This window comes from Mustela erminea, chromosome X (genome assembly GCF_009829155.1).
Source record: "Mustela erminea isolate mMusErm1 chromosome X, mMusErm1.Pri, whole genome shotgun sequence".
Classification (NCBI taxonomy): Eukaryota; Metazoa; Chordata; class Mammalia; order Carnivora; family Mustelidae; genus Mustela; species Mustela erminea.
This window is the reverse complement of record NC_045635.1, coordinates 39,475,385-39,502,514: the sequence shown is the minus strand read 5'-3', so window position 1 is coordinate 39,502,514 and position 27,130 is coordinate 39,475,385. Positions and strand designations below refer to the sequence as shown.

The following is a 27,130-nucleotide window of genomic DNA, read 5'->3' as shown; positions in this document are numbered from 1 at the left end:
ACTCGGTGCCAACATAGGTACATGATCTATTACTATACTCCCACAAATTTTTCATAAATTTTGCATAACCTCACTTGGTGTTGAAACTTGACCTGTGGCTTTTTATAGTTTTTGCTTATCTCATAAGGGTGACTGTTTTACTGCAGAAATATTAATGTGTTTGATTCTAGGATACTGGCATAGACCTCACTAGAAGGACAAAATATATATGCACTGTATTTCTTTTCTAAACCCAAAGAATTCTGAACACAAAACCACATTTGGCCTATGGGGTTCAGGATAACAGACTATGGAGGTACACACTATTACTTCTGTGAGGACTTTCCTTAATGTTCCCCTCTCTCAGAAGTGCCTTCCTCTGTGTTCCCCCATTTTTAAAACCAGTATCTTCATAAGCAAAGATCCATATTTTAATTCACTATTTCCCCATTTACTATAAGTGGCCTGAGAAGTGATCAAGTCCCTTTCTCCCTCAGCATAGTATCACACCACAAACTCAGTTCACAATAAATATGAAACAAATATGAAAGCATGAAAAGAACTGGGTGGAGCTGAATGTGTGAGTGGATGTGAAGGCACAAGGTAAATTTCATTTATGTTGTTTCTGATTAATACTTAATTATGAAGACCCCCAAATTTACACATGGCTGATTCACAGTATTTAGAACTAAAAACAATAATTCAGGAAGTTAAGGAAGAGGACTATTTTGTATATGTATCTTCTCCATTCCACTTCTTACATGGAGCTGATAATTTTTTTCTTTTAAAATAGCCTACAATTCAGATGTTCAATATATACTGAGTTAATGCTTTCCTAAAAGATAACTCAAAAAAGGAGAAAGAAGGGGGGGCAATGTAAAAATTACAAAATAGAGTAGCAAAAATAATGGAAAATTCAAGCACACATCTAAATGCAGTATTGGGTCATGGGCTGACAAGGTTAAGTGGGGGTCAGATCTGAGGCACAAATGGGAGTTTTTTTTTTTTTTTTTTTAAAGATTTTATTTATTTATTTGACAGAGAGAGATCACAAGTAGGCAGAGAGAGAGGAAGGTAAGCAGGCTCCCTGCGGAGCAGAGAGCCCAATGTGGGGCTCGATCCCAGGACCCTGAGATCATGACCTGAGCCGAAGGCAGCGGCTTAACCCACTGAGCCACCCAGGCGCCCCAAATGGGAGATTTTAAAGAAAGTTTGCATTTGTGCCTTTAGTATAGCTAAACATACTAAGCTTAGTTGGTCACTGGTAACCTCACCAAGAGAACTGCCTGGAGCATATTTAAGGCAGAAAGCCAAATTGCTATGGATGGTGGAGTGGACTGGAGATGAAGACAATGACTCTGGCCGAGGAAAGAAATAGCAAGGAAGAACCATGACTTAAAAGAATTGGTATAGCTCGCAAGCTAGGAAAAACCAATATCACTTCCTTCGTTGGCAAGATATTAGGCTTGAAGACCAAAGCAATGATGGGGGTACAATTTTACAGCAAAGCCGAGCTTATGGAAAAAGACCCCCTCTATTCTGTAACAATACATTCCCCATGCTATCTTCTGACCTTCATTTGGTTCACTATTTGCTTTTCTTAAATAGAAATATTTCTCTAAGCTCTGTGGCCAACTCCCCACCCCACTTCTTTCAAGGCAATCACAAATGGCTAGATGGAAGACCCTCTAGCCTGCCAGCTCTAACTCTGCTCTCTAGAGTTCTGTATTTTGTACAACTTCCGCTGAACAGCTCTATCTGACTATTTTATTGGCTACTCAAACGTGCCCAAAATGAAGTCCTGTGTCAAAGATACATACAAGTAGCTTCCATACAAGACAGCTCTGAGCATTTAGTCCTGGCTTTAACCACCTGGGCGATGCTGGGTTGCTGAGAGGTAGAACTCAGATACAGTCTGGGAAGCACTTTTCTTAGTGCTCAGTTAAGTACCAAACTCAATTTCTTTTTATTTTTACATATATTTTTAGACAGAGAGCATGTGAGTGGTGGGAAGAGGGGTGCAGAGGGAGGAGGAGAGAATCTTAAGCAGATCTGAGCACAGAGTCCAAAAAGAGGCTTGATCTCACAACCCTGAGATCATGACCTGAGCCGGTATCAAGAATTGGACACTTAACCAACTAAGCCACCCAGGCATGCCCCCTGCCAAATCAATATATTAACTAGCATTATTACTGAAACCACGTAGAACCCAGCATTGAAAACCCAAACTAACTTTGATTCACTCATTTCTCTTACCATCCAAAATCTTATTCTGTTTATTGAACTGCTAGAAAGAACTTTATAAAACCCAAATTAGATCATATTACTTAAAAACCCACCAAAAGCTCTCTAACAGAATAGACTTATGTTTGGTACACAATGCATGATCTGCCACAAAGAACTTCTACAACTCCACTCTGTTCTACTACTCCTCACACACATTGTCCTCAAGCTAGAATGTACCACCACATATGTTAACAGAGTCATATCATATATGGGTTTAAGATCATGCAAATAGCCAGTAGGGAAGAAGTCAGGAGAGAGGAACAAGAGAGGCAGGTGCTGGGGATAGAAGAGCAAGAAAAGATGACCGGCCGTGAGTATGCACCTGCTGGTGCTCTGGGCAGGAGGAGAGCTCCCCCGAGCCTCGCACCGAGTTAGCAGCCTTACCATGCCGAGTATGATTGTAATAGCACAACAGGGCCTCTCCACATAAACCAACAATTTCACCTGGTGCTCAAGTGAAGAAAAGAGATTCATTCCCTCACCAGAGGAATATGTGACTGTGAAGGACTGAAGCAGACACGGTATGCATTACTTTGTAGATGAACTGAAGCATCTTCCTGATGGCATGAGAATCTGGTCTTAAAACTGGCTTTAGGTGGTATTCCTCTGTCCTCTTTCCTTTCACTGCCTCCACATCTTTACCCTTTACATCAATTACCTGCTTCCCAGAATACACAGACTTTTCTGATTCCATGGAGCTGGGAAGAGTCCTGTGGGGATCTGTTGTTGTATTTCTTTCAATGTATCTATTTATATGCACTTTTACTTCAAGACAAGACCTACACCAGATACACACAGACAAACATATACCCTCTCAGTGCCTACCCTAGAGTCGTATATACAATCAGCCAATATTCATTCAATTATGGAAAGTACAAATGAGAAAAGGCACAATGTTGGCTGGAGAAAAGTACGTTTTTGGTTAACAGCTGAATGATTATGTTCTAAGAGGGACGTTTATAAAGCAAAGCTTAGGGGTCTGAATTTATATTTATAGTGAACATTTCAATCAGTGTGAGGACAAAAAGAGCTTGCTAATCACATCTCATGACAACTCCAGCTGGGAGCAGAATTCTTAATATAATGAGGAACACAATAAAGATTCAAATGACTAAATATTTTGTAGCACAGAGTAAAAATGGGAGTAAAATGAGTATGTAAGTGCATTTAGGTTAAAAAATAAGGTAGGTATGAGGAACAACAGTACCATGGGTAATTTTAAATTGAATTACTTCCAAATTGTGTGTATCCAATTTCAACATAACCTTATAACAAAAATGATTTTAAGTGTCAATGCTCAACATTTCAAAAGTTAAGAGGAGGGATGATGATAGACTGGAGGGAGTCTAGAAGGATGACAAGGATGATGGGGATGGAGGGATGAAAACGATGATAGAGGCGAGAGATGTTTAAATTAATGAAGACCAGGTAGGAAGAACAGAATAGGACAACGATCTTCCTTGATTCCTTTTTCCCTCTTGCCACTTCCTCCCCACATCCTGCAACATATGAGCAAGTTCTGTGAGCTTTAGCTCTGCCAAAGAACCTAGTCTGATCCCTCTCTCTACCCCCGTGGGTAAATGTCTGTCTAGGCTGGTCTGTCCTGTTCCAACTGCCTTCTAACTATCCACCCACGACCCCTGGAATCCATTCTCTACAAAGCAACCAGATTCATTTTCTTAAAAGTTTAAAACAGAACCCATCAGTCTCCTGCTTACAATCTAATGGTAACCTGTAACACCCAGAAGTCCATGTCCAATCTAGTTCCTGCTCACTTCATTGAGCTTACTGCAACCCCCTTCTTTCTCTCATTCTGCTATACACTGGCCTTCCTGACCTACAAACATGCCAAAGCTATTCCTAATTTAGCCATTCAGGCCTGAAGTGTTCTACCCTTAGGTCTTTGGTTGACTCCATCTCAGTCTTTGGGTATAAACACAAAACTCATCTTCTCAGACACCTTCCTTGACTACTGTAGAAAAAGCAGCACTCCTACCCTTCCCCCCACCGCTACCCAAATATTAGGCATTTCATCTTATTCATACTACCTGTTAGTAATTTATTTACCTGTCTGGTGGCCTCTCTGTCTTGCTCTACCAGAATTAAAAACCCCCGAGGGGAGGGGTTTTAACTTAAACACTGCACAGAGCTGGTTGTTAAACACTTGTTGAATGGGATATATTTTACATAAATCTGAAACATATTTAGGGAATTAGGACCAAATGACAGGGAGATCTTGGGCCAATCTGTAAAGAATTTTCAAGAACTATAGTGAGATAATGAAAATGTTCAACAAGCTGCTAGATGACCACAAATTATGGAGGCTACAGAATAGATTACTGCACTTAGTAGTAGATTTGACTAAATAACCTTAAAAATCCTTTCCAATTGTGAAATTCTAATCTATCTAAAATGTAATGAGTCACTTTTTTTTTTTTAATTAACATATGATGTATTATTACCCCTAGGGGTATAGGTCTGTGAACCGCCAGGTTTACACACTTCACAGCACTCACCATAGCACATGCCCTCCCCAATGTCCGTAAGTCACTTTCAATCTATATAGTTGTTAGAGAAATGGTTTCTATGCTGTACCATCCCTGTACCTTCAGGGGATCTGAATCAGCCTCCAGTTTATGCCTATCTCAAATTTACTAAACAACTTCAGCAACTTTAAATCATTTTTCATCGAAAAGTAACCCTGAACTTGCCCTTCAGAGCAAGGAACCACTGTCAAATATAGTAAGATAAATGGATAGACAACCCCTCATACCCTACTGCCAATTACATTTACAGACTATGGTACCCAAGATCCAACTTTTTAAAAGGATTTGTACATCATGTGATGTAAAGAGCACGGGGTATTATATGAATCACTGTCTATCTCTGAAACTAATAATATACTATATGTTAATTAATTGAATTTAAATTTTTAAAAAAATATTTTATTTTTATTTGACACAGAGAGATCACAAGTTGGCAGAGAGGCACGCAGAGAGAGAGGGGGAAGCAGGGTCCCCGTTTGAGCAGAGAGCCCAATGTGGGGCTCGATCCCAGGACCCTGAGATCATGACCTGAGCTGAAGGCAGAGGCTCAACCCACTGAGCCACCCAGGCGCCCCAACTGAATTTAAATAAAAAAAAAGGGGGGGGATATGTACATTATTTGTTATGATTTGGGTTTTGTTACCTTTTGTCTCCCCTACTACTTCTGCCCAAGACTACTGCAACTGATAAAGGACTATACTCTAAGATAATCTAGAGGTGTGTTACCTTGACCACACATTTTCTGTTTGAATGAAATTTTGGACTTAGGTTTGAAATCACTTTATTAAAACAGGATTACTTTCAGAAGACAGTATTTTGAAAACATATACTGACCAAATTAATATAGCTACAGGAGAAATAATTATAAGCACTACTTTAACAAAGATGGAAACTATAAATAATTTATCATTGCGTATAAAGCAGTGTATCCACAATCAGTTTCTGAGGAGATCAATTCTTTAGAAGATACTGGTCAAACAAATAAGTTTGGGAAACACATTATATAACCCTCCTCCTTTCCCATTCACAAAACATACCAACACTTACAGTCTCTAAAATATTTTACAAAAACTATTAAAAGAATAAAGGACTTGTAAAACTTTATCTAATCTATCATTTTTCCAGTATTTCTTTGACCAGAATCACCCACCTTTTCAGGGTAGGGGCAAGAGTGATAGAAAATACACTTTAGGAAAACACTGCTATATAGCACTGTTTGAAAATATTCTAAATTTATTTATGAACTAGCTAAGATAGAAACTGACAATACATGAGAAGCTTAGTACGATATATATATTCAAATAACTTGTATTAGGTGTTTAAAGCAGCTAAGAAAAGGGACAATTAGAAGATGGATGATTTCATTAAAACAATTTAAAAATGGCCATTTTAGTTAAGTCCCTATATTAAATGCCAATTTATCTGTACCAGCAATTATTTTGTGATGCCATTCTCTCCCTCTGATACCAAGGGCAGTCTTTCAATATTAAAACTCAAGTTCTCCTAGATATCAGGTGGCTCAGAGGGTAGTGGGGAAGCACAGGCTTGTGAATTTACTGGTTTAGAATAATTTGTGTGCCTTCATTTCTCTTTGTACCACAGTGTACTGACTATCTGGAAGGGAAAAATATTTTTAATGTGTGGATTCTCATATTACATTTTACTAGACTTCTGGACCATTTTGTTGTGATGTCAACATATGGGGGGGGGGGGGAAGTACTGAATAGTTAACACTCCCCAAAAAGAGAGGGACTACAGCAGTTTTAGAAAGCACTTACTTAATCATTTCAAAAAGCTTTGGATCTGAGACCTTGATATTTCGTGCCATATTCCAGGAAAGATGAACCATGGGTACTATTGACTTCACACTTTGCAATTTGTTCCATTCGTACCGTTCCACTGCCAATTTATACTGGCAGGCTAGGAAAAAAAAAAAAGTTATAAAATAGCAACCCAAAGTACCAAAAGATATGAAGTTACCATTATCACCTTCTCAGATGATATCAATACCAATTCTGAAACCTCAAAAGATTACAAAAATAAGCTGTTTCTTTGATAATTATGACAATAATAATAGTGAACATATAAAGAGTGCTTACTATAACTATGTGCCGGGCATTGTGCTGAGCTATTTTTACACATTATCTCATTTCATCTTTACCATTACCTTATTAATTTTATTATTCCCATTATACAGATGAAGAAATTGAGGCCCAGAGAGGTTACATAACTTGCCCAAAGTTGCAAGAGCCAGGTCCTGGTCCTAATCCAGGTCTTTCTGGCTTCAAAGGCCTTATTCTGAATTATCTACCGCCTGAAGGCATGCATAATTCAAACAGATTTTGACATAACAGGGCTATTCATACAACATATCAGATAAAAGAAAAATTTGAAAAGAATGAATAACCACTCTATTTTGCCTTCTCCCATAAAGGGTTTCCTTTATAAAACAAAATCAAGCACTCTAAAAATTATTAAAAGTGTATCTTCCTTGTATACAAAGATAAATTTGTTATTTGCTGAGATCTATGGTCTTTATATTTCTACCTGTTCATTTGAATTTTATTTCTTGTACTACAAATTAAAATTTTATTCAAGGAGACAGAATTCTTCTTCCTATTTCTAGTGAGTTATATTCCAAGAAAAATAAAAAATCTATCAGATACAATCCTTTAAAAATTAATTTTTTTTTAGCATATTCTTTAAAATACCTGTAAGTGGACCAACATTCCAAGCAATGTTGTTGCACCAGCCAATAGCCTGAACCCAATGAACAGTGCCTGCATTTATCCAGACCAAATCTCCAGGTCGCTGAATAAACCTATACACTGGAACATTTGCTTCATAAAGATCTTCAAGGTTGGGCCACCAAGAACCCATGAGGAAATTCAAATTGTTTCTGAAATAAAAAATAACGCAAATGGATCAAATACTTTAATAAAGCTCCTTAATAAGACTGGAAAACAAGGTCAAAACTTCTTAAAACATGCTCATTCACACTCCATTGTAACTTAATTGCTTGTGCAGTAAGAACTATCATATGTAACATAAAATTAATTACAATTCAATATTGAGTAACTTACTCCAAGAACAGTACTACTACCTTCAGTTGATTTTTCAAAGATCCAAACGAAATCCAAAGCTCCTTTTAAGTAACAGTTATATACATTAACTTTGAATTTCATTTCACGAAAGGTTATTTGACTGAACCCTTTGTCCTGGAGTACCAAGAAATCTCTAAAAGGTAAATGGAAGGTGGAACTGACATCAAGTCACTTAAGTCCATAAACAGGAACACTATGGCAGATATAATTAACTATTAGGAACTTTCATTTCTGAGGCAAAGTGGAAAACAGAATGGTCTCTACCGCTGTTTTGAATTCTAAGCAGGAAAAGGAGACAGGATGTCAGTCTCTAGAGTTTCAATACTAGTTAAAACTATGCAGCTGAAAACAACTTCATAAAAAATGAACAATCATACACACGCACCACCAACCATCATCACTGCCACCACCACCAATGTACTTTGGAAACATTCTATGGATCTTACTAAGCTTTTTACTTTAAAATCTGACTTCTTTTTCTACTTCATCATGATATAATATGAAGTATATTTTAAACTAGAAAGCAACTTTTCCTTCAAGAGAAGTGTATAAAATTCAATTAGCTACATTTTGGGGAAGGAAGAATGTGCAGAATGGAAATGTTTCTTTCCTTTAGCCCTAAGAAGCAGGCTTTACTGTCCCATGCTAAAGGATACAATAAAGTGTACCTTGAAATTATTTTCATTAGTTTAAATTTAAATTTTTTTTTTTTTTTTGGTCTAGATCAAGGGTTGGCAAACTATGGCCCATGGGCCAAATCCAGTTCACCTCTTTTTGTAAATAAAACTTTTATTAGACCATAGCCATGCCCATTCATTTATGTATTATTACACATGATTTCTTATGTACCTCAGTGACACAGCTGTGACAAGAGACCATATAACCTGCAAAGACTAAAATATTTATTATCTGGACCTTTATGGAAAAATCTCACCAACATTTGATGTAGATGCAATCTCTGTCTTATTTTTCTCCTTATAAAAATGCAAGCTGTTCTTCAAAGCCTAGAAGACTGCCAATGTAGCCTATCTGCAAGGGGATATGGGTGGGCTTACTGTTTGTAAAATGCTCAGTAGATACGGTCCAGAAAAGCTTGCCTATGAAGCAAAATATGGTTACAAACACAAATTCTATCCCTACCTCACCAATGTGTTACCACCACAACATTGGAGAAAACTTTCTATTCAAAAGCAAGCAAGCAACTGAGTAAGCAAGACCACTGAATAATCAACAACTAAGTTAAAAAAAAAAAATTAAAGTTACCCCAAAAAGCAAGCATCCTTTTTATCATACACACAAAAGCTGGGGTAGCAAGTGCTATTCCTGCAGCTTAAATTTACCTAACCCTTCATTCTAACTTTGGATTTTTATTATCCCCAAGTTCATAATTTTTAGACATCATCTGCCTCTTCTTATTACCTTTATTCCCAGATTACCTCCCCATTAGGTAGGAAAGACAAACTAAATCCTGAAGAGAGCCAATGTCTACTCAGAAATAATGAACAAGGATCAGTGTACTGTGGTTGTAATAATATACTACCATCACAAAGTTTAAGAAATAAAAATCTTTCTATAGCACAATGGAGATTTCCTACATGACACTGCTCTTTCTCTGCTACCACCAGACCACTGGTCCATGAAAGTAAGCACAGATTAGTGTTGATCAGGTTATTTCATCAGAGCATTTTAAATTTTAAAATTTCACATCTTTCGCTTTCTTATATGAAACGAAATCTGTGTGTTAAACAGTAAAAACAATGAAAGATAATTATCTTTTGCTTCTATTTAAGGAAATTATGGATTAGTGTGGGGTTTTTTTGGTAACTATATTTACACTTGTTACTAAACAAAGATCCAGTAAGCCAAGATAAAAAAATTCTAAGTGAGTATGTGTGTATAATTAGTTTTGAGAGTCTCTCATAATGTAATGTTTCTGGTGGTCCCCTCGTTACCTTCTTGGGGTGGGGAGAATAACACCATATATATGTATAATTTATGTTTTTAACCATAACAACTTTTCAATATTAACTAACTGAAAATAACAGGTACTTACATAAAGGAGTACTTTCAAAAAAAAAAAAGGAGAGAGAGTAAGTTTCTGTTTAGACAAACAAGTTTAAACCAATGAAAATAATTCCAAGGTACTCTTTAACATAGATAAGAAATAAAGGAAGGCTATTTCTAGGACCTTAAGGAAAGGAATACTACAAGGTGAGTTCCTTCAATTAGAGAAAAAATCTGAAGCAGTTGGTTAAATTTTACAGAATTCTTTCAAAGGACTAGTTGCCAGTATAGTTCTAAAAAGAATTTATATCATGGTGATATGACAAAGAGTGTATGTTTATACTAGAGTTATTAACAACCTATGAAGGTGCTATATTACAGAATTCCTTCCACTTCTAAAACCATTCACAGTAAAATAATTTTTCTGGGAACACATATCTTCCACATGAGCAAGTATATGCATCAGTTGTTCAGTTAACCTAATAAACAACTCAAACTTCCTATCTATTAAATTCAAGACTGTTACTACTGCACAGAGTGGTGTCAAGGCATCTTTTTTCAAGTATTCTTGGTAATACAAAGGAACAGACTTGGAATAAAATCAATTTAAATGAATTTTTTTGCTGAGGTAAGTAAAAACTGGTTACATACATTAGGATATCCACATTAGTAAGTTGTCCTTTATAATTACTGTTTTTGAATAATTATGTTTAAAAAAAATTTTTCTTTGGAAACCTACTTTTCACAGAAGTCATTCAGAACACCCCAATAACCTTCGGGGACAACAAACCATTCACAGTCACCTGGACCAATATTTATGTTAACTGAACAGAAGTTGTTATTTTCTTGATGACCTGAAATGAGAAAAGAAAAACAATTATCAGCATACTAGAAATTCTATAGGAAAATGTGCCTTTAGAAATAAGACCTCGGAAATGTTCAACACAGAATGTTCTGGTGGTATTCAGCTGTTTGTCATTATTTTTGTGTCTAGTTTTAGAGCAGAGTTTGGTCAACTCCTAACTTACTCAGTAAGACCTTCTGCAGAGGTAGTCTACATCATGGCTAAAAGCTTAGGTTCTAGAGCCAGGCTCCTAAGCTTATGTGAACCTGGGAATGTTGCTAAACCTTTCGACTCAGTTACCTAATATAGAAGAAAATAACAATTCCAATAAATCACTGGGCTGCTTTGCGGATCAATGAAATAATGACTGTTTTGAATAGTTCCAAATATATGGTAAGTAGTAAGTATTAACTATTATTGATATCATTACCACTTCTTTGTGAACTAATCTCCATTTCTCACAAGTAGCATTAGGACATCAGTAAAGAGGCAAGAAATATGGTTTTCAAATGGAGCTATGGGAATATTGTCAACAAAAGTGACAGAGTAGGGGAACTCTGGAGAACTCGTCAGAAACAAACTAACTTCTAGAGAAAAAAAAAAAAAAACAACCAGTAAAACTACCAGAAGTAACCTTACTGAACTCTGGGCAGTAGTTAAAGGTTTATAGCAACCAAGTGAATGCCTGACCAGAAAGAACTTATAGTAGGAGACTTTTATGTCACTTTAACTTCCCTTATCCCCACCCATATCACTAGTGTGTGGCAATGGACTTAAAAAAGTAGTCTTGTGTTCCTAGTGTGTCACTGGTTCTGGAGGGAGCAGAGTGGATCTTGTTCCCAAGATAAAAAATTGTTTTTCCTTTCAACTTGACTGGAGTTCCCCCCAAAAGACTAACAAAAGGAACTTCACCCTATCAGGGCAAGTGGTTCAGTGGAAAAGGTTTCCCCCAAAACACTGAAAGGCCATATGAACAAGCTGGTGCTCCCAGGGGCAAAAAACGAAGAGTTGGGGCAAACCGCAGACACACCAATGAGATTTGGGGGGAATAAAGGCTTTGAAAAGCTCCCGTGAATACTAGAGAATTTAGAAAGCGAAATGCATACCCAGAGCAGGTCGTATGCTCAGAAATACACCTAAGACTATAAATTTTAACTTCTTGCTAATCTTTAGGTGCAGTGCAAGCAAGAAGGTAAAGGCTAAAAGTACGACCATAAGTGGCATGACTAAATGTAAAAGGATTGCCTTAACACAGGAAATCTGCAAAGACCCAGAGAATTACTTTTTCTCTTCTTTATGTTCATTTTCCCATTCTTCTTTCTTTTTTGGCACAAAGCACTGAAGGAAATCTCTGTGAGGTCACTGGCTAACTGCTGAGATAATGGAAAAGAAACTTCAGTACCCACACATGCCAAGGAATACAGTCTTTGTGAAAATACTGTGGAAAAGTCACAAAACAGACAGACAACTGCAGCCCACAATAAGCAAGGACAAACCCTGGAGAGGGAGAATCTGATTTCTGTAACAGCCACATGATAACATTCAAAATGTCAAAATATTAGCACAGTACCATGCCTAAGGAACAGAGATTTCAGGGACTACATCTGACTGAGAATACAGTCTTATTTTGTTTTGTTTTGTTTTGTTTTAATCCTCAGAGTCTGTTTTCACAAAAAAATTGTGGCTTTCATCTAAACAAGAATGTATGGCTTAATCACAGGGGGGGAAAAAGAAGAAATAATTAACAAAAATTAGTCCTGATAAAGAACAGACAATGGATTTAATAGCCAAACACTTTAAATCAACTGTCTTAAGTATACTTCAAAGAGCTAAAAGAAACCCTAAACAAGAACCACAGGAAACAAGGACAATGAGGTCTCAACAGATTAATAAAGAGATGGAAATTATCATAAATAAAATTTTGAAGCAGAAAATATAACTGAAATTAAAAATTCACTAGTGGGTTTCAAAGAGCAGATTTGAGAAAGTTAAGCAAGAATCCACAAACTTGTAAATAGAGCAAATGAAACTAACCACCATTCTGAGAAGAAAATAGAATGAAGAAAAATTAACAGAGCCTAAGGGACCATCAAATACAATAACCTAAGCACTGTGGGAGTCCCAGAAGAGGAAGAGAAAGAACAGTAGGAATATATGAAGAGGTGATGGTCCAAAACTTCCCAAATTTGACAGAAGACATACATCTATACATCAAAGAAGCTAAAGAAACTCCAAAGTAGGAAACACTTAAAGAGATCCATATGAAGACACATTATAGTCAAACTGTAAAAACCCAAAGAGAATTTTGAAAGCAGGAAAAAAGAAGTGATTTGTCACATACAAAGGATTACCAATAAGATTAATAGCTGATTTTAGATCCAAAACCATGGGGCCAGGAAGCAATAGGGTAACACATTTAAACTGCTGAAAGAAAGAAAGAAAAAATTAACCAAGCACTCCAAATCTGGCAAAACTATTCTTCAAAAATAAAGGAGAAACTAAGATATTCTCAGATAAATAAAAGCTGAAAGAACAGAAAGACAGTAATTCACAGCCCTGTGATGAAGAGATAAAGCACTACAGTAAAGGTAGCTACCTAAGTTGGAAGATTCACACTTGCCAATTTTGAAACTTACCTCAGAAGTACAGCAATCAAACCAGCATGGTACTGGCATAAAGACAGACATGTAAATCAAGGAAAGGATATCAAGATTTCAGAAATAAATCCATATATCTGTGGCCAACTGATTTTCCACGAGGGTGTTAAGACCCTTCTACAGAGAAAAGAATAGTCTTTCCAACAAATAGTGCTGGGACAACTGGATGTGTAAAAGCATGAATTTGGACCCTTGGCTCATATAAAACCACATGTAAAAATTAATATGGAACAAGTATCTAAATATAAGAGCTGGAACTATAAAAATCTAAGAAGAAAAATAGGGGTGAAACTTTACAACCCTGCATTCAGCAGTGGTTTCTCACATAAGATACCAAAAGCACAAACAACCAAACAAAAAACAGATAAACTGAAATTCCTAAAAATTAAAAACTTTTGTGCAAAGAACACTATCAAGAGTATGAAATAACAACTTAAAGCACAGGGAAGAATATCTGCAAATCATGTATCTGGTAAGGGGTTGATATGTAAAATATAAGCTCCTACTACTCCACAACAAAAGAACAAACAACTGAATTTAAGAAATGGGCAAAGGACTTGAACAGACATTTTTCCAAAGTGGATAATATAGATGGTCAGCAAGCACATGAAAATCAAAACCACAAAGAAAAACCACTTGTCATCCATTGGGTTGGCCGTAATAAGAAAAAAATGGGAACTAAACAGTGTTGGTGAGGAGGAAGAAAAATCTGAACTTTCACACATTGCTGCCATGAATGTAAAATGGTGCAGCTATTGTGGAAAGCAGTTTGGCAGTTCCTCAGAAATTTCGTTAAACATAGAATCACCATATGAACCAACAATTCAAATCCCAGGTATACAACCAAAAGAACTGGGAACAGGGATTCAGACAAATACTAGCACATGAATGTTAACAGAAACACTATTCACAATAACTAAAAAGTGGAATCAATCCAAATGTCCGTCAACTGATGAATGGATAAACAAAATGTCCTATATATCCACACAACGGAGTATCTGGCCATAAAAAGGACTGAACCATGAATACGATACAGATGAACCTCAAAAACATGCTAAGTGAAAGAAGACAGACACAAAAGGGAACATATTATATGATTCCATTTATATGAAACATCTAGAACAGAACCAGAAAGCAGCAGACTACTGGTTGCCAGGGGCAGAAGGAAGTGGAAAATGGAGAGTTTTAATGTTTAATGGGTACGAGGTTTCCTTTTGGACAGATGAAAATCTCTTGGCACTACACAGAAGTGATAGCTACACAGCACAATGAATATACACTAAATGCAACTGAACCACATAATTTAAAGGGATTAGTTTTGCTGGGTCATTTTTACCTCAACAGAGAAAAATGTAGCTACTCTCACCATTCCTTGTATCTTTCATGTATGAGAATATGATGTGAATATGGTACTCTTAATACCTACAAACTATCTCCTACCATGGGTAGATGGTTGGAATTGTCCATAGTGTAGACTTCAAAATAAAATTTAGCCCTCATCATAATTAGAGGTGCTGAAATCCCACTGTCAAATTCAAAATGTTTTGGGATACAGCCTTAGAGCATCTCTATAGTTTAGAACATAACATGACTGATCATAAAGTCCATGAGGTACGAAACACATTTATCTATGTAACTCCAGGAATAAAGGGTTTGCCCCACAAGGAAGTATTCAAAATAATTTAAAAACTGAACTAATTAAACTATCCATTTCTTCTAAGACCAAGCTGTCTAACAGAGTAATCACCTGAAATGGGGTTTATGTGAACTGAGATGTGCAGAAACTATAAAAGTACACACTAGATTTCAAAGACTTAATATGAAAAATAAATGTGAAAAATCTCAACTTTTATATACTGATTACAAGTTGAAATGGTAAGATTTGTAGATACTAGGTTAAAATTATTTTCACCTGTTTTGTTTTATGTTGATATGACTACCATAAAACTTTAAATCATCACAAACCTGTAACCCTATAACAAATAATATATTATATTAAAAAAAAAAAACACAAACACCTTTAAGTCATACATAGGACTTGCATTACATTTCTACTAGACAGCACTACTCCAAGGGAATTCCTTAGAGAATTCTTCAATGTTCCACAGGACACTTCTGAATGCCTTATATACAAACTGAAAAAAACCCCAAGCAGTTCAGACACAGGTGACTAAATAATCTACCAGGTTTGCTTTTCCCCTGATTTGTAATGAAAAACTGTATTCTTTTTGAGTTGAGGGTATAATTCAAATTGGAGAGGTTTTCAATTTAAATAGATCTTAGAAGAACCAATCCAATACTGCATACATAAGAAAAATGAACTCTTGGGGAACCTGCGTGGCACAGTTGGTTAAACATGTGACTCTTAGTTTTGGTTCAGGTCCTGCTCTCAGGGTTGTGAGATCAAGCCCCATGATGGACTCCACTTGAGATTCTCTGTCCCTTGCCCTATGCCCCTCCCTAAAATAAATCAATCAATCCCAAACAAAAGAAAGAAAAAAGAAAAAAATAACAGAACAGAACTCTAGGGAGTTCAAGTAACTTGCACAGTATTTACACCAGCGCCTAAATGGCAAAGTGGGGAGCACAGAGTTCTTCTGCCATTTAATACAGAACTGTTTCCACTTTAGCCAACTATGGACAAAATATCACAGAACTGGGCTTCCAATGGCTTGAGGATAAAAACTACTACAACCTAATGGTTCTACTCCTGGATGTACAATATAATATTCTGGGAACCTTCTTTAAATTTACCGTGCCTGATCTCAGTAAAAGAGATTCCAATGAGCAGTCAGGACTCGGAATCCACTGACCGATGTTACCCAGAAGCAAGGATAGGCCTATTTTGAAACAGCTTTGTAGTTACAATTCAATAAGCAGGTGACAAGAAGAAAGCAATCTGTTTTTCAAACCATGGCTGCTTCAAGTTGCACACAGAAACATCTGATGATGATATGTAGCCTATAGGCACAGGTATACAGGTGAACTTGTAACCACCAGTCATCTGCCCTAATTGTTAAGTATTTTGAAAATCACTCAGAAATTTCATGTCAATCCAAGGAAACACAAAGAAGATGGTACTTTAGCACTGGACAGAATTCTTAGCTTAAAACCAATGCAATTTGTTTTACAAATGAAGAAAAAGACCCAGAGAAGGAAATGTGACCTGTCAAAAGTGACAAGCCGAGTTAACAGAGTCTGGACGGGATACCAGGAAGACTCTAGGAATGTCTCCTCATCAAGTGATTTGTGTGAACTGTGTGTGTTGCAGCTCTGTTAGAGGACTACAACCTCTACTTCCTTATTTAAGTGAAATACAATGGAACAGACCAGAAAATGTATTATTCTATGAAATTGTTCTTAAAAATACACATACATGCACAAAGTCATAAAATATATTTCTTAGTGTGACTATGGCGAAAAGAAAAGTTCAGAAAAAACTGTATCCCATCACTCTGCAGGAGACGGAATCAGCAACAGCCTCTATGCCACAGGGATTTTCCCAGGAGTGCTCTAGTAACCAATTTCCAGATTAAACTGCTATTGTTTCAGGACTATTCTATTAAAAAAAGATAATATAAAGGGGAAGAATCTTAATACGAGTCAAATCTTGTAACAGGAGTAATCGTTTCAGTTTCACTCACTGTAAATGAAAAGAATCTGGTTCTCTTTTGCATGTTTCACATTTTGATTAATTCTGTTTTTCAAGTGCAGAAGATAATGTTAGTTCATAAAAGTTACCTGGTGTTCTGCTTCCTGGAACTTTCATGTATAGTTGAACTGTGTTCATGCCCAGTATGGTATGACCTACGTGGCTTAGAAGATTTCCTGCTGATACGACACGCACAAAAGCAGGAAGTTTAGTCAGCTCATGTAGCTGCAACTTCCATCTGCAATAAAACAACAGATCAAGAGTGAAATCCTGCTACAAATATTTGTGGAAGTTAGCCATTTCTTCAAAAACTTTGTGTCCCAATCTGAAAAATGGCATAGGAAACACTGAAATGCTTAATTTTTTCAATTTTTCCAAAGAAAACTTCCTAATGAAAAAAAGGCATAAATATTACTGAGTTAAAAACAAAACAAAAATACTGAGTTAAAAAAAAAAAAAACTTCCTATTTTTGAAACTGTTGTATAATTCTATAACACTGTCATTTTTTAAAAAAGATTTTATTTATTTATTTGACAGAGAGAGAGAGAGAGAGAGAGAGAGATCACAAGTAGGCAGAGAGGCACGCAGAGAGAAGAGAGGGGGAAGCAGGCTCCCCACTGAGTAGAGAGCCCGATGCAGGGCTCGATCCCAGGGCCCTGAGATCATGATCTGAGCCAAAGGCAGAGGCTTAACCTACTGAGCCACCCAGGCACCCCTTAATAACACTACTGTACATTATTAATCATAAAATGTAACTTTATGATTGTGTACTTAGCCAGGGTCTTGATGAAAACCTGTGAAAGAGATTTAAGTTAAAGAAAAAAACTTTGTAAAACTTAGCAAAAATAATTTATCTGAAACTTGGGCATCAACTTAGAAAAATGGAAGGAAGGAAAGAGAAGAGGAAATCATAGACAATTCTCAATCTTGCAGATCTCTTTGCATCCGTTCATAGAAAATACTACTACAAAGACTTACTTTTTGTCATCAGACAGGTCAATGTTGGTCCCAAACTTTATGGTTTTAAAGGGTCCTTTCCTCCTCCTCCCAGAACTTAAAAAAGAGAGAGACAATATCAGAAACATGCCTTTTAAACAGAAATACTAAGTGAATATTAAAAATGACTTACTTATCTGAAGATGTAGATTCACTATCTGAGTGGTCTTTATGGTGACTTCTTTTCTCATTTTCTTCCTATAAATTAAGCAAAACACATTCTAGTCCACAACCAGCTATCCTTTCCATCATGCAACTATAAAGTTCACACAGAGATTGATGGTATTATCTATGACTGGAAACTGAATTTCTATAGGCCTCTTTCACATGAAAATTTCTTCAAAGACCACACATTAAATAAAAACTCAAGGAAAGTCAATGGTCACCATCCATAGGCAGGTATCCAACCTCCTCAGCCACAAAGTTATCTTACAGTTCTTTCTTAGTAACATTCTTCTATAAGGGGGAAAAAATCTATAGATTTTCATTCTTGCCCCATTTTTAAGAGGACAGAATTATTTTTTTTTAATTGAGAGGCCTATCCATCTTGATTATAAATTTTCTAATCTAGCAGCTGTATGTGGATAATTATATATGTGTAAGGGTAGAAGGTTAGATGTTCTCTATTTTTGATTACAGACAAATGGAAGAAGTTCTCCCTGGGTTAAAGCTTTTCTTCCAGAATGAATTATACATGCATAGTAACAAATTTACATTACTAAGGAAAATAAGTGCTGCATAAATATAGGTGCTTTTCAACGCAAGTACTACTATTATTTACAATTTTGGGGTCACAGACACAGTATCTCTTTACATTGTCCTACTATTTGAGTTAGCAGTACTTAGTACATTTTGGCCTCCCTCCCTTTAAATGTATAGTCTCTAAACATTTGTCAAATTTTTCACAGGTAATGGTCCATGCCTTCAAAGCACAGAATAAGGCATCTTTTCTTCGGTTATGGATCCCATCTTATATAAATAACCTGCCTCTTATGATCTTTGCTTTTCAACTCCTCCTCCAAATTTTCCTTTCATGATCCCTGAATCTTGCTTATTACTTATCCTCTTCTGAACCTAATACTATCACTACCATATAGCTGAAGTATCTCAAAGGTTTGAACTAGAGATTCATTTGGACAATGAATTCACTATAACTCATTAAAGCTGCAGGACAATTCTCATTAGATGAATTTCTCTGTAGATACAGGGAATGATAGTGAGAAAGAAATACAAATATACAGTGCACAGGTACAAATGTTGCCTTCACTGAAAATGTGAACTTGAGGCAGAATTTTAAATACATAAGAAAATCTAATGAATTACAAATTAAAGACCTGCAGGCCCATATTAAGTTTTAGCTGCAGGATATGTACAAAACAACTTAGTACTACAGACAAGTATTTGAGTAAAACCTTTAATAAACTCAATTTGTGGATGCTTTATGTTCACTTTGTGAGAGAATTCACAAAGTTCTCATTATAGTGCTAAAGGATTTTAGTAATGATCCACTGCTGAAATGCCGGAGTCTTTTAATAATAATCTCTGATTATTTTTCTACTTTTTAAATTTCCCATATATTTTGAAATAATTTATGCCTCTCCCTCCGTTTTCTCTTTCAGACTGAGGCCATTAAGAATAATACTAATGTTTCCTGGAGGTATTATCCATCAGATAATACTAACCTGGTAGAGGAGAAAAATGGGAAGGCACAAGACTAGGAATTTTGCAAGCATAAAGCAATCTTGAGACTTACTTGATCTTCTGGTATCAGTGGCTCTTAATCAGAGGCAATTTTACCCTCCCAAGGGATATGTGGCATGTTTGGAGACCTTTTTGACTATTACAACTGGGTTAGAAGGTTAGGGGTGTGTGACAGGCATCTACTAGAGAGAGGTCAGGGATGCTACTGAACACCCTAATATATAAGACAGTCTCCCACAACAATGTATTATCCAACCCAAAATATTAATAATGCCAAGACTGAGAAAGCCTGCTTTAAACAGAAACATCCCACGGATGAAGGAGACATCCCACTACACTTTAACAATATTTATCAACCCATAGGCCTGCTTAGACTTTACTAAGGGCGAACTGCATAGCACTTAGATAGTATTTCATGTAACTATAAAATAATGAGATGCTTACAAAAGAAATGCACCCTTTCAAAATAAAAGAACATAAAATAATAAAATATTCTAAAAATAAAACAATGTTCAAGGAGTAAACACTTACCCTCAATGATTCCTGAAAGGAAGAGGCCTGGTACTGTGCATATTTAGCAATTGTAGTATGAGATCGATTACTTTCACAATGCCAGATTTTCTTCGTTCCAGTAGGATCCCAGTTTTCATCTGCTGGCTGCAACAACTGTGTCCTCACTTCCACCATATGTTCATTGTTAGCTTCCACCAAAGTTTTGGTAGAGAAAAGTCCCAGGTCTTCATAAATAAATGTAGTTAATAAATAAAAATTATATTTGGAATAATACATTAAGCAAAATGTTTTATGGCATTCTATCCAGTTCCCCTAAAAACCAACCAGGGCCTCTGCACAACCTGAACTTTATTCCAGGTTTACACAACCAGACAATGAAGCCTCAGACCTAATCATCATGCCACCAGCACAGGTGGAATCAAGGGGCCAGGCACTAGTTAGGAGGCTACAGTTTTCTATTAGCAGTAGTGAATTTTATCTACATTTTGTATTAAAAATTCTTTCATCAGATAACCTAAATTATAATTGTAATTATACAATTAGACCAAAATAAAAGCTAAACTTAAAAACCACTACTAAATTGCCAGGAACCAATACTGTCGTTGTATCTTTACGTTATGGATTAAAGAAGTGATACACAACACCCCGCCCCCAGCCAGAAAATATTAAAGAGAAAAGTGAAAAACTTAACAGAAGTAAGTTTCTGCCAGTGCTTTAAGAGTCACAGATAGCAAAGGAAATATAAAACCTTTTTTTCTTATTTAAAACTTACCCAATTTAAGAGCTCCAGCAAGGCCACGTATTACTGTAACAGGGTTGTTTGGATTTGTACAAAATTGGTGTAATGGAGGAAAGAAAGCATCACGTTTATTTTCCAACTGTAAAATTAAAAAATACGGTTAGATCTCTGGAAAACAGAAAATATTATGCCAAATTCATACTCATCATTTATGGCAATTTCAACAATGCACTGTGTAATTTCTGTTTTATATTTTATAGCATTTTGTCACTATGTCTTTGACCCTACTTGTGATTAGATAGTTGTAATTAGATAGTAACTAGATACATTATTTCTCTTGTCTACTGGATCTTGAACAAAATGTGTGGAAAGAAATAAAACTGAAACTTCAAATCAATTTAAATATTATTCAATTTTAAAAAGGAAGAAAAATTCTATCACATGTTACAATGTGGATGAACCTTGAAGACACTATGCTCAGTGAGAATAAGGCAGTCACAAAAAGAAAAACTCTGTATAATTTTACTTATATGATGTATCTAATGTAGCCAATTTATAGAACCATAAACTGGTGGTTACCCAGGGGCTAAGGAGACCAGGGAAAAGGGAGTTGCTATTTAATGGGTATAGAATTTCAGATTTGCAAGATGAAAAAGTGCTGGAGAAGTGTTTTGCAACAGTGAGAATATTATTTAACACTACTGAACTGTATACTTAAAAATGGTTAAGATGGTAAAGTTTTACGTTATATGGACTTTTTTCCTCACATAAAGAGTAGAAAGCCACAAAAGTTCAGTGTTTTTAAAAATATCACCAAAAGTGAAAGCAAGGTAAAGAAGATCCATAAAAAAAAATTCTTAATTTTGCATTTCCCTCTCTCAGACTTCAGTTTTAATATTTTATTATACATCTATCTCAGTGCTTCTCTTACATACTAAAGGATCAATAAATTATTGGTTGGAGAAAAAACTAATATGATAATATTTGGCATCTAGAAGTCAAAAAAACAGGGCCAAATCTCCAAAAACAAACTTTATAGCTTAAATTTTTTTTCACTTGGGGGTAGAACTGGGAGGATGTAAGAGTTGCTTCGATTGAACTTTTATCAACTTCCTACATCAGATGTCTACATGTTCTCAAAGTAAAACTAACACTGGTTTTAAATAATCTTTTAACATTCTTTTAAAAAATGACATATCTATCATCACATTTTATGTTCTCAAATACCTTTTTTAAAGGTAATTAAAAAATATATTTTTGTAGATGCATAAAGCAGAATGAATGTTAAGGTCCATACAACTAGTAGAATGCAGATTTGAAACCCAGCTAAGTCATACTTTTAGGTGGTTTTTGCCTAATACTGTCCCAAACTGGGGGCAGTAAGAAGTATTTCTCAGTACTCTAATGTAATCATGGTTAGTAACTGAGAAGGGAGGTTTTAAATGCTATTATGAAGTTTTTCTGAATACATCTCTTTTCCCCCCAAACATTCAAGCTACTGCCAATAATTTTAATGTTTCCTAAAGGGCATCCATATTAATTTAAAGCAAGATCTTATGAAAGACAGGTAAGTACAAACACTGGTTTATTTCTAGTCAGTCAATTCAGACTCACATAAATACTAGGTGTAGGTGGATTCAACTTGTCCTTTGGCAAGGGAGGGTATGGTGAAGATGGTGGTCTTGGAGGCGGGCATTTATCCAACAAAATGCTACTGTTTGATAAGCCATTTTTACCTAGATTCCTTAAAAAAAGAAGAAGGGAGAATAAATCAGCTGTGCATTTATTTAGAAAACAAAACAAAACAAAATCCTGAATTAAGTCCTAATTAGGTTATGGGGCAGCTATACAAATCCAGGAGATTTGGCTCCATGAGAAAAAAACTAGGAACAATTACTAATTTCAGCAAATACTTAGCTTCATCAAAAAATACAACACATGAATTATTGATGATAGTCCTTATCTTGCTCATAACTGTCCAATTTATTTTCCTCACCTAAAGAACACCACATGAACTCCAATTTCCTCTCCACCACCTTCTACCATGACAGTCTTTCCACTAAACATTGTGACTTGACCAAAAAAGGTCTAAATTATGGTAAAAACAGAATGTCTTTCTTCCTATGTCTCACACCTCAGCAATTATAACCAGAATATCTTTGTGGTAATCTTCAAACCTGAGAAGATCTGTACCTTTTTTTCTTCTCTGAAAACTGTGAAGAATTATCTACATGAGTCCCTGACTAATAAAATTCAGCAAGACTCCAATCTACTAAATTTTATGGAAATTATACCAGTATTTTTAATGAGACATATAACTGCTATCTATTCTCTAATATGCTGTATAATTATTACTTATTAGTAGTTGGGGGTTCTTTTCCTGTAATGGGTTAAACTATCATGTTTGTTAAGTTACAAATTCTTTAAATATGGCAGAATTATTTCCAAACTGTAACTCTTTAAGTGTTAAAAATTTTTTTCTACTTCTTAAATATACCCAACTCAGAATATCAGCAAGACATAATTTTGAGCTTTCAATTCATTCCAGATTAACTTCACCCAATTATTACAAGCTCAAAAATAATGCATTAAAATAGCAAGTACTTTAACACTACAATTTTAGTTAAGAACTTGAAAATTGTAATTACGGTGGGGAGTTAAACTTAGTAATTTTACTTACTGAAGAAGGATTAGCAATTTTTCATCATAAATTACAGAATACAGGTTGAAACAAAATTAATTCCCCTTATCTTGCTATGTTTTTGACAAACTGAAAAAAGTCTTGAAATTCCACTACTACAAACTTTTGAGATGGTACACTAAACAGAATCATGGATGTCACTTTCTTAATTTTTAATTTATTCAACTGTTAACTCCCGAGTAAAAACAGAAGCGTTCATGACTGGTCTCAAAGGAATGAATTAAGTTTAAAATAATTCATTTTCTAAAAAAAAGTATGTGAAATTGTTATTAAAGTGAAATTTTAAGTGCAACTAACAAGGCTAAAGGTTAAATAAATGAATATTCTATCACAACATTTCTCAACAAAGCATGACTGTCCTATACATTTAAAGAGAGGCATTTAAAAGCTTTTAAATTTAGGTATAAAATCAGTACTAATTTATAAATTCCATGTAAGCAGAAAGTAGGTGGTTGACACTGGTAAAGAAATCTTTCAAGTATTATCATCGAATCAATGCAAAATAAACATTCACTTACAATATACATATAAATAATTAGTTTTCATGCTGAACTGTGTATCTGCCACTCTTTAACTTGGGTTTTTAAACAAAACAGGACTCCCGAATACATAAAATTTGTTTTCTAGAGCAAGAGATGAATGTACAATATAGCAAATGATTACTATTTTAAGGAACTGGAAGATACGGACCACACATTAAAACTGTACCATTAAAGAACATTTCGTGCTAATTAAATATGGTACCAAAATTTAAGCTTCTACAACATTCTGCACACGAAAGATGAGACTAGAAAACAGTTTAATAGATTAGCAGAATTCTGCCTCCATCACCATGTAGAGTTCTGTAACAAAAGAAAAAAGGGAAATGGGAAAGTATAATAATGAAAAAACACAGCTGCTTTTATTTTAAAATAGAAAAGAAAAAGGTGGGAGAAAAAAAGGCGGGACATGCCTAAGGGAACAGATATTGAATGAACCACCAAATGTTGTAATTATAACTTTAAAAGCAGAAACATATAAACATAAAAGCAGAAAAGGTATTATAATAGCCTTTTTATGTATAGCACTGGTCAGTAACCAGTGAGTGACAGTAACACTAAGATGAACCAAACAAGACTCAAATTAAGAATAACCTACACTTTTAAAAAGTAACTATGTATGTGAAAATAAGAGGGTAGTCAAAATAAACCATGTAATCAAATTGTATCTTGCAGTTTCCTACTGTACTGAAAATATTGACTCCCTGCTTTTTTGAGGTCAAGTCTGAAACAAACAGGAATTTCCCTGGAGAAACTGATGTAGGTAGTTGTCTATATAGTGACTATAAGCTTTTTCCATTGAAAATACACTCATCAGTCCTAATGCAAACGATAGAACTATGCATAATCTTCTGAACATGTAAGTGTCCAATACTGTTTATAGTACTTTCAAAGCCAAGGTAATGAAACTAATATAACAAGGCAAAGTGGAGAAAGGTGGTGAAGAAAGAAAATAGTATCCCATTTTAAATCCTTTTCTCTCATTTTGAAAATTTCCCCAAGCAATGCAGAGTAGGAAACAATTAGTCACTGCACAATCCTTTACAATACTGGCTTAAACTTATTTCAAATTTACCCATATCATTTGGTAGATAAATGAATTAGTACTCTGTAAGTAAACCAATCTACGCTTTAATTATCTTTGGTTATGAAGCTCCTAGACCAGAGACATTAAGTCTCTTGAGCCCAAGTCATTTTCCTCTTCAAGTTCTGGAATCCTACCCAGCACAGGATATCGCCAATAGAACAGGAATGTTCTGTTGATGCCCATCATTTGCTATCTTGACTTTCCTCTAAAGATTTGTATCTCTAATTTGTCAGAGCATTTTTGGTCTCTTTATTAATGAACCAAGGCCTATAGTTACTGAAATAACCCAAGCAACCCCAGGGATCCATGTGTGTGTGTGTGCGTGTGTGTGTGTGTGTGTGTGTATGCATATTATGCCTCTTAAATATGTATATATAAGAGGCATAATATGCATATAAATAATTAAGTCTCTGTAAAAAGGGAAAATTGACTTTTAAGAGCTAAAAGCTAAAAATGAAACTGTTAAGAATGTACTTAAAAATTCTGAAATAAGTATCTATATATATCTGAAAGGTGACATGGAAGATTATAATCTTTAATATATTAGGAAACACAGTCACATCTAGGTATCCACAGCATAAGACTTTATTAATGAAAATTTATGATAACTGCTATGATACACTGTTTATATCCTGTGTACTTCCATGGAACTCTTTTGACAGTATTTCTCCATAATACACTTAGATCTCATGTAGTATATGCTACTAGTTCTGGACCTCTAAATTTTCTCCCATTTCCTACCAACTGTCCTGAGATTAGAGAGAGTAGAACAAGGAGGAAGGCCTGCTCCAGCAGAGTGGTGACAGCATTATCTAGGAAACAAGACAGAGGCCCTAAGAGCTGAGTGGGGAGCAGGGAGAAGGCAGTACAAATTGGCAGTGAGCCAAGGCACTGTGTTTAAGTAGAACTCAGGATAACATTTGATCTGGACATTAAAGCACACCTACTTTCTTTTAGATCCAGAATTAAAATGTTTGCCAGGGTAACATCTAGATAAAAAGACCAACGTAAAACATTAGAAATTCAAGAATTATACTATATGCTTTAGAAGAATTTGATCTCATTTAGAGACCATCCAATGTGGTTTGACATGAAAAATGAAAAATCTTCTAAGGTAAGATTAATTACAGCAGTTACCATGCTGTAGGTCACTGGGGAAAATGCTGACAACAATGGAGACCCAACAGACAACAAAAAGAAAATAGTAAAATATGGAAAGATATAATTTTTGTCTATGACAGAGTAAAGGTAACAGCTGAATAGTGAAAAACGATGGACAGAAAATGAAAAGTAATGAAAAATATAACACAGACTAAAAGGTATTTTAAACAAACTCAGTCTTTTTTTTTTTTTTTTTAAAGATTTTATTTATTTATTTGAGAGAGAGACAGTGAGAGACAGCATAAGAGGGGAGAAGGTCAGAGGGAGAAGCAGACTCCCCATGGAGCTGGGAGCCTGATGAGCGACTCTATCCCGGCACTCTGGGATCACGACCTAAGCTGAAGGCAGTCGCCCAACCAAGCCACAAGGCGCCCTCAAATAGTCTTTAAAGAAAGAGAACTATAGTGTATTTACAATAGTAAAGTTTCAGTATCACTTAATTATAACTCTTACATGCAGAAGTAATTCTCCCTACTACTACTCCATTGCTTCTACCCCATGCTCCTCCCAAGTGGCAAACTATAGGATAACATTGAAGTCAGCTTATTTATTAGTGACAAACATTTAATGGTCAATCCACAATACCCTCTAATGAAGGACTCTGACTAGTAGAAAGGATA

The 27,130-nt window shown here is 35.5% G+C and overlaps 1 protein-coding gene across 10 annotated transcripts in view; it reads right to left on the bottom strand.

The window, feature by feature from the left end:
- Positions 1 to 27,130, bottom strand: part of KDM6A (lysine demethylase 6A) — a 202,579-nt gene that overhangs the window by 13,922 nt on the left and 161,527 nt on the right. For 8 of the 10 annotated variants that reach the window (XM_032331483.1, XM_032331484.1, XM_032331486.1 and 5 more), the window contains 9 exons: positions 22,637 to 22,766; positions 21,056 to 21,161; positions 20,302 to 20,507; positions 18,203 to 18,267; positions 18,052 to 18,126; positions 17,162 to 17,310; positions 10,659 to 10,773; positions 7,523 to 7,710; positions 6,590 to 6,731 (listed from right to left, as the gene is read on the bottom strand). In XM_032331483.1, coding sequence (XP_032187374.1) covers positions 6,590 to 6,731; positions 7,523 to 7,710; positions 10,659 to 10,773; positions 17,162 to 17,310; positions 18,052 to 18,126; positions 18,203 to 18,267; positions 20,302 to 20,507; positions 21,056 to 21,161; positions 22,637 to 22,766 — 1,176 coding nt within the window. Of the gene's footprint in view, positions 1 to 6,589; positions 6,732 to 7,522; positions 7,711 to 10,658; positions 10,774 to 10,821; positions 12,137 to 17,161; positions 17,311 to 18,051; positions 18,127 to 18,202; positions 18,268 to 20,301; positions 20,508 to 21,055; positions 21,162 to 22,636; positions 22,767 to 27,130 lie in introns of those variants that run through there. The other 2 variants (XM_032331491.1, XM_032331492.1) reach the window with 2 other exon arrangements.